The sequence below is a fragment of the Sorex araneus genome, chromosome X (assembly GCF_027595985.1).
Source record: "Sorex araneus isolate mSorAra2 chromosome X, mSorAra2.pri, whole genome shotgun sequence".
Lineage (NCBI taxonomy): Eukaryota > Metazoa > Chordata > Mammalia > Eulipotyphla > Soricidae > Sorex > Sorex araneus.
This window is the reverse complement of record NC_073313.1, coordinates 51,238,543-51,249,954: the sequence shown is the minus strand read 5'-3', so window position 1 is coordinate 51,249,954 and position 11,412 is coordinate 51,238,543. Positions and strand designations below refer to the sequence as shown.

The window sequence follows — 11,412 nt, the reverse complement described above, 5'->3', positions numbered from 1 at the left end:
GGCCCAACCCCCCTTCTCCCAAAAGATAACCCTAAGGGGTGCCCAAGTTTCCAGGTACACACTGTTATATGCCCTTGCACTGTCTCTCCTGCCACCTCACACCTCCCAGGCACACGCTGTCCCATGCTGTGTGCTGACACACTCCATCGCTCCCATCTGCATGCTCTCACAACCACCAATTCACAGCCATGGTTACCATGGATATATCACAATCATAAAGCACCTTGTGCTATCTCCCATGGGCCCACAGAACCAGACCCTGTGGCTATCCTTAGTGTCATTGCAGAACCACAGGTGCAGAGCTGCTCCCCACTACCTGCTGGGCTTTCGACAATCTTCCAGAACTCACACATTGGAGGTCAGCCACGCAGCTCTGATTCCTGTGACTCTGTTTTATTTTACAAAAGCCTGAATGGTCCAGACCAGGGAGTGTCTGGGGCCTAGAGGGTTGGCTGGTACAGGCTACTTGAGGAGAGGGACACCACCCCTCGCCCCAAAGCATGCCTGTGCCCTCAGGAGCTGAGCGGTGCGACCACAGTGGTGGCAGTGGTGGTGGGTGGCACGGGGCCCGTGGGGAAAGAGCCTGTGGGGGAGCCCAACAGGGGTGCCGGGAAAGGCATAAGGTGGCTCACAGGCCCAGACAGTACCACAGGACCCAGGCCTTGGTAAAGATGAGCAGTACCGGATGGGCCCAATGTCAAGCCTGAGGCTACCTCCCCACAATTGCCACTCCCGTTGCCCCCAGCCACCACCATGAAGCCACTGGCTGCTCCTTCGGTGGTGGCAGCTGCGCCTCCTAGGCTCGAGCTCCGCTTCTTTTTCCCTTTGCCGGATGCCTTGCGGTTTCGTGTCTGAATACCATCCTTCCGCATGGTCAGGGGCCGGTTCACCTGCCAAAAGGGAGGCCAGAGGCTGCCAACTCCACACTTTTGCATCTGTGACCAGATGTTTGGCACCTACTTGTTTGGGAAGGGAGGGGTGTTCAAGGTCTAGGGGAGCAGAGGAGAGCCTGGAGTAGCTACTGTCCTAAAGAGTCTGAAAGCTCCAAACTTCTGGAGTTTAGGGCAGCTCTAGGGCAGAGGAGTGGAAGGGAAGTGGTAGCTGGAGGGAGGATGAAAGGGAGTGGAGATGGAGGAGGGAAGAATAAGGGGAGAAGGAGTGGAAGAGATGGAGGAGGGCAAAGCAGAGAAGAGGAGGAAAAGGAGGGAGAAGGAGGGAAGAGCGAGGAAGAAGGGAAGAAAGCCTAAGAGAGTGGCTGGAGATGCCCAAGTGATAGCAAAGCCACTTGCTTTGCGTGAGGCCCACCTGTTGTTTGATCCCCAACACCCCAGGAATGGTCCCTGAACACAGGAGTCAGGACTAAGTCCATGGTAAGCTCCTCCCCCAAATAGAGGTGGGCTGGATCGGAGGCAGGTGGACAAACAAGGTGAGGAGAGAGACTCTGAAGTGGTTTTGTACCTGATGGAGCTTGTAGTAGAGGCCGCAGGCATTGCACACAGGATCCCCACTGGCATTTCTCCGCCACAGCGTCGTGGTGGTTGTCTGGCAGTTGGTGCACTGGGTACCTGCCCGTTTGCTGACAATCTGGTGGGAGAGAGAGAGAATGTGAAAGGGTACCCAATATTAGGGCACAGGACCCCTGAAGGTAGGCTCAAGGGCATCCTGTGTGGAGACCAGGACAGGACCTGCCTTCTGGGTGAGAGGAGAAAACCCCTGTCTGGGGGATGGCCCCTGTCCAGCTCAACTTTGGCTGTCCAGGGGAATGACTTGGGGAGTTGAAATAAAAGGCCCCTGGAAGCCTCTCAGACCCATGCAGACAACACTGGGGTTTCAATGTGCCCCAGTGAAGCTGAGGATGGAAAGTGGGCAGCTAACTGGCATCCTGTGAAGAGAGGTGGGGCATAGGCCTTCCCTGTGCAAAGCTGCTTCCTGTGTGTGTGCTTGTTTATTTGGTTGGTTTTGGGCCACACACGGTAATGTTCAGGGCTTACTTCTGGCTCTGCACTCAGGAACTGCTCCTGGCTGTGCTTAGGAGAACATATGGGATGCTGGGGATTGAATTTGGGTCGGCCATGTGCAAGGCAAGCTTCCTAGTCACTATACTTTTGCTCCAGTCCCTTTGTGTTTGTTGTTGGGGGTCAATGGAATGTGGGCTCCTGGAGCTGGCAAGGAAGGCCATTTATGGGGGAGGGGAGACAGGCTTGGGATCTTACCAGGCGCTTCTTGGGTCGGATGAGGGGCCGGTTTTGCCCATTCATCTTGTGATAGAGGCCGCAGGCATTACACAGGTAGTGGCCTGTTCTGTCCCGCCGCCACAGTGGAGTGGCTGTTGCACCACAATTCACACACTCCCTGGCCTCTGGGGGTGGGGGGAAATAGAACATAATGGGGAACCATTGGCTTAGCTCACTTTTGCCTTGGACCCCACTACTGCCACCGCCTCAAGCACCCCTCCCTTTGTGGGAATCTTACCAAATGAGGTCAGGGGCAGGGTTCCACGAAGCTTGGGGGAAGAATAGGTTGCTGGATTGAGGGGACTCCCAGTGGGAGAAAAGAAGGTACTAGAAAAATCAGGGGCCCCATAGGCACTGCTAGGGACAGGGATAGATGAAGGCAGAGCAGGACCCAGGGTCAGGAGGTCTGGACTCAGCCGTTCTGTCTTTAGGGTCTCCAGGAAGCTGCTTCCTCCTTTCCCCTCGGGGTCTTCAGGGGCCTGGGGAGGAGAGTCCTCACGGGCAGGGCACACAGTTGAAGCCGGATAGAGTCCAGTCTTGCTGTAGGCCCAGCTGGCATAGGGCGAGGTCCCTGGGATCCCCTCCATACAATTGAGCAGTGGGTACACCTGAAAGACTGTTGAGAGAGGGGACAAGAGGAATGAGGAGAGAATAGTCTCAAACTAGGGTGCAATATTGTCCCACCACACAAACATGGTGGGCATGACTAATCTTTCCATGGCTGTCCAGAATAGCTAGAAATCCTGAACCCCATGGCTCACTCTGACAACTGCAGGAACATTTTTAGGTGGGGATGGGGGGTTTGGGCCACACCTAGCAGTACTCAGGGTTTACTTCTGATTCTATGCTCAGGGATCAGTCTTAGCAGGCTTGGGGGACCACAAGGGATGCTGGGGGGATCAAATATGGGCTGGTTGCCTGCAAGGCAAGTGCTGTACTTGCTGTGCTATCTTTCCAATCCCTTTAACTACTTCCAAATGGACTCTGAGGCCTGTGGGGATTGGGGTTGTCACGGATCACTTGACAACTAGGCTCACCACAGCCTACTTCCGGTGTTGCTTCCAGTATGGCTCCACCAACAGTGCCTGTCAAGTGCATCAACAGTTCCAGGTCTGGGCTCATGGATGCCAGTGCCCTTTCTTCTAGTTAAGGGAAAGTGATTGGCATAGCCCTGTGAAGGCTTCTGGCCATTTTCAAGATGGTCTCTTGGTAGGATGCTGCTCCAGGAAAGGCTTGCACGGAGGCCCCAGTAGCGTGGAGCTAAGAGAACTGTGTAAAGGGGTTACCTGAGGAATGTCTGTAGGCCTCAGCATCTCTGTAGTAGGCCAGAGCTGCTGCGGCTGCACTGGCGGTGCCTGAAGTCGTGGAGGAAGTAGATGCATCCAAGCCCTCTGGCCCAGAGGGAAAGAAGACCCCTGACTCTGGTGATGAGGGCACCAGGGAGGGATCCACAAACTGGGGCAGGGGCTCTGAGGACCCCAGGGACCCTAGGCCAGGGAACTCCATGGGGCCTCTGGGATTGGACCTGTAAGGACAAGAGGTCTCCTCAGATATGAAACGTTCTTCCATTCTTCCCCCAAGTCCAGACCCCTCTCCCTCTTCTGCATCTCTCTCCCTTCCAGCTCATGGTCTCTTTCTTGTCTTCTATTTCATGCTCTCTAACCTCCTCTCCACCCATTGTTATTTCCTCTCTTCCCCTCTACCTCTTCTTCCTCTTCCTCCCACTCTTCTCCGCATCTCCTTCTCTCCCTCTTTCCCTCACTTCCTGAACATCTCCCATTCAACATCCCTTCTTTCTCCCCCTTTCTACTTCTGACTTATCTCCTCTCTTTCCTCTTCCTTTCCCTTACTTTTCTTTCCCCACCTCCTCTTCCTCTCCCCTTCATCCTTCTCCTTTCTCCCTTCTCATTACTTCCCTTCTCCTCTCCTCCCTCCTTCTCTCTACTTTCTTGTCTTCTCTTCTGTTCTGTTTTATCCTCTTCTTTTTTTCCCTCTCCTGTCCCCTCCTCTTCTCTCTCTTCTCTCCTCTTCTTCCCTCTCTTCTCCCCTTCCTCCCTTCCCCGGCCCTCCTCTCCTCTATTCTCTTCTCTCTTCTCTTTCCTCTCTTCTCTTCTCTCCCTCCTCTCTTCTCTTATCTCTTCTCCTCTCCCACCCCCTCTCTCCTCTCTTCTATTTCTTCTCTTCCATCACCTCTCTTCTCATATTTTACCTTCTTCTTTCCTCTTCTATCTGCTTCAGTTCCCCCCTCCTCTCTCCTTCCTCCTCTGCTCATTTCTCAGCAACCTTCTCTCCCTCTCCCCTTTATACATCACCTCAACTCCTCTTTTCTCCCTCAATTCCCCCTCGTCTCTTCCAATTCCCTTTTTCTTTATCCTCTGCTTTTCTACCCATCTCTCTCTTCATTCTCTCTTTCCCCTTTGCCTCCACTTCATTTTCTTCCCCTGCCCCTTTATCCCCACCTCCTCTAGAAAAGTCTGGATGGAGGGTAGACTGGAGTACAGAACCAGGGTCCTTTTGTAAACCCCTGAGACCTTAGGGTTCACCCTCCTGTGCTCCCCAACTTCATCTCTATCTGTTTCATCTTCCCTTCTGACTTTCTCAGAAACCCCATGGTTTCCGGCTTGACTCCTCCCCCACCCCGTTGTTTGCAGAGGGCTCTGTAAGTTCCTCCCTGCTCCATGGGGGGGTCAGTACCCCTACTTCTTATCTCTGCCATCCCCACCCAACTTTTGAAATCACCCCCAGGCCTCTAGCTTCCTCCAGGAGGGGGCCAGGTGGGAGGTGCTCACTCTCCCCATACCCTCTCCCCTGTGGAGGGCTACCAGAGTTCTGCTTTCTCATTCATCAGTCCCCACGCTCCCCAGCCTCAGTTTCCCTAGCCCCTAATTACCAGAGAAAGAGAAGGTAGCAGGGACAGGTAAGGCCTGTGAAATATATAGTGACAGGGTTTCTGCCCTATTCAAATCTGCCCTTCTCTGAGTGAATCCCTGTCTCCTTATAGCTCTTTCCCTGACACTGTTTCTCAGTCTGGTTCCCTAGTGCTTGCCCAGACTCCTTTGATGCCAAGCTATACCTTATCTTCTGTCTGTCTGTCTGTCTATCTCACTTTCTCCACAAACACACACAGCCTTATTTCCACGTCTCTTTCCCTGTCCCCATATTCCTGGTCATACTTTGTTGAGCCCACCCCAGCTGATAAGCCTGGAAAACTGTCCTTGCACCTAACTTCCTTGTGAGTTGTACCCCCTGCACTCTGTGGTGTGCAATGACAGTAGAAGGCCAGCATCTGTAACCGAACTGACCACCAGGCAAAGAGGCTAGGGCCAGGCCTTGGAAGGGACTAAGAAGGAGATGAGCTAGTCCACTCCAGGAGCACACCCCTATCATGTCCAGGCCCCAGGATCCCGACTGTCCCTCCCTGAGGAGGGGGTTCTCCTCCTCCTACTTAGCCCCCTCTTCCCTCTCTACCTCCCCAATGCTTTCATTGCACCCCATCTCTCTTTCTCCTCTTCTCCGTTCCAGTCTCTCTTATTCAGAGGTTCTTTCTGTTTCTCTTCCCTCTCATCATGCTACCTTCTCATGCTCAATGGTATCTCCTTCCCTTCTCTCGTCTCCCGTGTCTTACTCTTTTAGTCTCTGTCACCTCTGTTCCTTTATCCCCACCTCCCTTCACACTCCCCATCATCTCCCTCTGACATCACAGCTCCCCCCATTTCTGCACCTTGAATCTTGGTGGGTTGAGCTCTCCCCCTCCCCAGTTATCACTCTCTGGACCGAGATAAAGTTTATCTCAAGACTGGGGTATAGGAAAGCTTCTTATCAGCTGCCCCAGTAGAGTAAGTGCTACCTCAACGGTGGCAGACAGCAGCCAGACCCTCAACAATCCCTCACCAAGCCCCTCAGCCCAGGTAATACCCCAATCCCAGTCCTTAAGTGTGTGTGTGTGTGTGTGTGTGTGCGCGCGTGTGTGTGAGAGTGTGTGCGTGGGGGTGGGGGTCCTGAGGAAGCAAAGGGAACAAAGATGGGGGTTGAGCAGATGATTTTAGCAAGGATTTGAGTGTCAGTGATGTCTTTAAAGAGTCAAGGAAGGTTTGGGGTGTTGCTCTGGAGTTGCGGGAAACAGGGCCAGGGTTGAAGGAGCAGTGACAATATTGGACGCTCATTACTAGGGACCAGACATAGGATGGGAAAAGAAAGACCATGTTGGGAAATCAAAGGTGAAGACCAAGAGAAAGTTGAAATGTTGGAGATGTTTGAGGAGTCAGAAATGGCTTCTGAGGGTTTGAGGGGAAGTTTGTGAGTCTCACAGAGTTTTGCTGGTGCAGAGATGGAGTTTCAGAGTGAAAGATGGGTTTAGGCAAGTCGGAAAGGTTGCTGGTGATGAGAGAGCAGGTGCCACAGAGGATTTGAGTAACTGAGAAGGAACTGTAGTAGAGGAAAGTTGGGGTAGCCGAGAGGAAAGATGGGAGGACAGAGAAATGAGAAGCTGAGATGTGGCTAGAAAACACAGGCAGGCAGGGGTCAATTGAGATCTGGGTGCTCTGCAGGACAAAGACATTTTGGTAGACTGTTTGGGAGTCTAAACAGAGAAATCACAGGGAATAAATGTGGGGTTTGAGATGGGGTGAGAGGAAGGAGTTTCTGTTTGGTAGGACAGAATCAGGTTCTGGAGTCTAAGAGAACTTAGGACTGATACAAAGATGTTGGGAGCAGAAATACGTGGAAGGGCAAAGTTAGCTGTAGGGAAAGTTACGGTGACTGGAAATCAGCTTGGGCCAGAAATAGGATTAGGGGGAATGAAGGCATGGCTTAAGGGGCATAGATGGGGAGACATAGTTAAATGATCTGAGTAAAGACATCCTGTAAGAAGTGGATAGGAGTGGAGGTGGGATTTGAGAAATAGATTTGAGGTAAAGATAGTGTTAGAAAGACCGAGGTGGTCTGGGGGAGCTATGAAGGGATTCAGAGTGGTAGACACTTTGGGGACCAGTGGCGAATTGGAGCAGGCTGGGGAAGCAGCCTTCAGGTAAGGGGCAGCAGGCCCAGGGTTTGCCTTCCTTGGGGGGTCTTGGGGGCTGAGACTGACCTGAGCTGGTTGGGTGCAGAGTGTTCGGCCGCTTTGGGGATGTGACGAGCTCAGTGTGCTCCCCAGGGTGTCCTGGCTGGCCTTGGTCTTTGAGGCTCCCTCCCCTCTCCCTCGTCCCTCCACCCCAGGGAGTGGCTGATGCCCCAGTGGGTGGGGCGATCCAGGGGAGGGGGAGGCCCCCTGCTGCTGGGGCACCCTGTGGCCAGTGGGGGCCTTTCTCTGCCTCATTTGCCCACCAATGGGTCCTTGAACCCTGCTCCACTGGAGCTACCGCAGAATTCTCTGCCCGGCTGAACAGAATGAGTGGCCAAGCTCCGATATGAAGAGCAGAGAAGGCCTCCTAAACCCTGAAGGTGGCCAGTATGGGGCCTCACAGGGGCCTGTGCCTTCTGGCTGCAGGGAGGGGAAGAGAGTGACTGTACCCATTTTGCAGGCAAAATGAATGAGATTGAGAGGCCTTCTTTTGTGGTATTTGAGCCAGAGCCTATGGATTGAAGGGAAGTAAATAGTTTCTTTAGGAAAGAGGAAAGAGAAAGAGGAGAGCCCCAGGACATCAAGGGAAAAAAGGACACAGATGTACTCTAAGTTGGAATGTATGGGCAAGTCCAGAATGTAGCGCACCCATGGGAGATCTTGCCAACCCAGGCCCTCTGCCAGCCCAGCCCAGGGGACAGGCCAGGACTGGCAAGAGGCAAGGGCACACTCACTCAGCACCCCACTGGGGCTTACGCCAGCTCTGGCCTGCCCTGGGGCAGCAGATAAGTCTTATCAGATGGAGGCGACAGTGGCTGTTGGCTCCGCGGTAACAGGCTGTGTTGGGATGGGGGGCAGGGCAGGGGGGCACCCTGGGACAGCAGCCTGAACTTCTTGCCCGCCATGCTTCTGGGAAGGCGGGAAACCTGGACTTGGCTACTCTGCTAGACCTTGAGAAGTTGTGAGGAAGCGAAGGAGATGTGAAAGGAGAGAGACCGGGATGGAAGGACATGGCAATGAGAAGAGACTGTGAGCGGCAGAGCAGGGGAGATGTCGAGGAGGGGGAGGAGAGAGAGATTGAGAGAGAATGACAGTTGGAAGAAGGCCAAGGGAGGACATAGAAAGAAAGGATAGACGGCACATGAGACATGCACTCAGAGCCAGACAAAGGGAAAGACAGACCAGACAGGGAAGTCAAGAGAGCAAGAGACAGATCTGGGATGAAGTCCTTAAGATAAATCCTGAAAAATGATGCCCAAGGATGCAGAGAGAGAAACTAAAAAAAATAACAAAAGGTGACAAAGATGAAGTGGGGGAGGCAGGGACAGGGGACAAGGACAGTGCCTTGAGTCAAAGAAAGACCCTGAGGACTCAGGGGCCTGAATGGGGGAGAGGCCCAGGCATGTGGTACAATGGAGGGAAGGACAGGGAATGTGGGTGGCATGGTCTAGGTGGTCTGGAGCTCCCCTCTACATGGGTTGAGAGGGTCCCCGCAGTTGCTGCAACTCTGCACCTCAGTCCTCATATTCCTTCCCAGTCTTACCAAATAACAGAGACAAAGTGAGACAGACCTGGGTCTGGCCTGGCCTGAGAACTACATGTGCACCCAGTAGGTACCCACTTTGGGTACCCAAAGGGCAGACCATAAGAGTACACAGTCCCAGTACTCTTGCCAATCCATTCTACAGATGTGAAGACTGAGACTTACCAATTGCCAAAGGTCAGGAGGAAGCCCTGAGCCAGTAAGTTTTGTTCATGTTTACCCTCTTCCCACCCCCACTCTGAGCCTCAGTGTCGAGAGAAATTGGAAATTTTGCAGGGTATCTTGGAGGTTGAAGGAGGAACAAGAACAAGGCCACCACTTTGAATGTTTTAAGCTCTTGCTGGATGCCATGGCCTTCGCTGAGCCTTGTCAGGAAAAGATTGCTCTGATTTAAGTGGCAAGAGTTTCAGGACATCTTCTCTGGAACTGATGGGTGGCCTTGGATAAATTGATCATTAATAATTTAAAAAATAAAATAAATAGGGACCAGAGATATAGGACAGCAGGCACGATGTTGCCTTGCATGTGGCCAAGCCAAGTTTGATACCCAGCATCCTATATGGTTCCTTGAGCCCTGTCAGGAGTCATCCCTGAGGGAAGAGCCAGCAGTAAGCCTCAAGCACTGCCAGGTATGGTCACCCAAAAATTAAAATAAAAATAAATAATTCGGACTCACTCAAATATAGAATCTCAATAAACATTTGTCTTGTTTTTATACTGAGTATCTACTAAATATAAGGATGAATTGTTGAATGTTTCACCTGAACAAATGGATTTTGAATATTACTACTTACTTATTTATAGGCTGAGACCAATGCTCATGAATTTTAATCTAAGGTACCAGCTCTGAATAATCTCCTATTATTTCTAAAGTTGATAGTAATTCAAAGACTCGTGTTACTAGTAGCACTGACACAAATTGAAGGCCATTATTATTTTTTGGTCAGGAGGGTGCTGTACCTGGTGTTGCTCAGGGTTTACTCCTGGCTCTGTCCTCAGAGATCACTCCTGACAGTCTCAGAAGACCATATGGAATGCCTAGGATCAAATGCCCTACCCACTGTACTATCTCTGTGGCCCCAAGGCTATTATTATTAGTACTTGTTCTCAATTGAATAGTCACCCTACAAACAGCAATAACATGAATGCAAACTCAGACACGAACGCTCTTTCTGGCACTAATGGAACGGCAGCATAGTCAGCCCAGCAAGCTCAGGTCCCTGGCCAAGGGCTGGCCAGACCCATTGTTCCACATGTGTGTGGAGGTGGGCTTGGTGGTGTGAGTAGAAGCCCAGTCTTGGAGTGACCCAGAGCAAGGAGGATGGTCACCCATGGTCCTGGGTCTGTGTTTCAGTAGTGACTCTGATTTCCTGCATTCTTCCTGGGCAAGTCAACTCAACCCATTTCTTTGCCTGAAAAATGGGTCCAATGGTTAGCACCCACGCGGAATTTCATCACTCTTCATAGGGCCTGCCCAGCACACCCTAAATGAGATCGGTGCCCTTCTTCATCATCCTGATGATCAGGAGCAGCATTGGCAATGTGGATGAGGAAAAGAAGTCCCCTCCCACCAATCAAACCCTGAGCCAGTTGGGAAGAGCAGGTAAGACATGTGGATGTGTGTCTTATGGGGCAGTGAACCGGGTGCTTTCCTTGCTCGAGACCTACTTAGGTTCAGTGCCCCACACCCCATAGGGTCCCTCCAAGTCCACCAGGAGTGGTGCCTGAGTGTGGAGCCAGGAGTAAGCCCTGAGCATAGCCAGGTGTGGACCAAAAGACCAAAAACCAAACAAAGAAATAAGACGTGTGTTTCAGGCCACTGTTTGACTCTTGGATACACAGCCCATGTCTTTCTGCCTGAGTTGGGAAAGGGTGCTAAAGGGAAGCCAAGGGTGGGGAATGGGGACCTCTGAATCCTGCATTCATCAAGAGCCCGAAACTCTGAAGCTCTCGGGTCCCGACCTCAACCCATTCCCTCCCCCATCCGCATGGAAGGGGCGCGGGCGCACATGTCTGCGGCGACAGTTCAGCCAGCAGAAACGCAGCTGGGTGTGGGCAGATAAGGGAATCGGCAAGGCCAGGCCAGCTTTTTGGGGGGAACCAATGAAGGCGGGGGTTGGGGTGGGGGTGGCATGTCCAGCCAAGTGTCCTCTCTGTCAGGCTTCCATGTGAAACTCTTTCCAGAAACCTTCTGGATGAGCTCCCTCTCTCCTGGCATCTTTTGAGGTTCTGGATTACATGTCATTTGCCTCTTTCAGACTTGGAGGCCTCCAGGCAGGAAAGAGCTCCCCCCCCTTCTTTGTTCTACAACCCGGAGAGAAACAGCAAGAATGTCAACGCAAAATCCCAAAGACCTGGAAATATTGTCTTTGAACCATTGTGTGTATGAAAATATAAAGATAACTAAGCTTTTGTAAAACATTGTTTTGCCTTATTTATGTTTTATTTTTGTTTTTTGGGTCACGCCACGTGGTGCTCAGTGTTTACTCCTGGCTCTGTGCTCAGAAATCACTCCTGGTGGGCTCTGGGGACCATATGGGATGCCAGGGATTGGATCCAGGTCGACCATATGGAAG

At 52.1% G+C, this 11,412-nt stretch overlaps 1 protein-coding gene across 1 annotated transcript; it reads right to left on the bottom strand.

Annotated features, from left to right (window-relative positions):
- Nucleotides 1-466: 466 nt before the first annotated feature.
- Nucleotides 467-7,388, bottom strand: GATA1 (GATA binding protein 1). Its single transcript, XM_004612870.2, has 6 exons — nt 7,321-7,388; nt 3,521-3,759; nt 2,473-2,850; nt 2,214-2,359; nt 1,459-1,584; nt 467-890 (listed from the first exon to the last, which is right to left on the bottom strand). The coding sequence occupies exons 2-6, from the start codon at nt 3,738-3,740 to the stop codon at nt 513-515; spliced, it is 1,248 nt and encodes a 415-aa protein (XP_004612927.1). The 5' UTR covers nt 3,741-3,759; nt 7,321-7,388; the 3' UTR covers nt 467-512.
- Nucleotides 7,389-11,412: the final 4,024 nt, after the last annotated feature.

Coding starts and splice junctions, on each gene's coding strand:
- GATA1 (XM_004612870.2), bottom strand. CDS start 3,740: ATGGAGTTCCCTGGCCTAGGGTCCCTGGGGTCCTCAGAGCCCCTGCCC. Junction 2,360..2,472: donor CCTGCCCCTGACCTCATTTG/GTAAGATTCCCA, acceptor CCCCACCCCCAG/AGGCCAGGGAGTGTGTGAAT. Junction 1,585..2,213: donor TCCGACCCAAGAAGCGCCTG/GTAAGATCCCAA, acceptor CTCTCCCACCAG/ATTGTCAGCAAACGGGCAGG.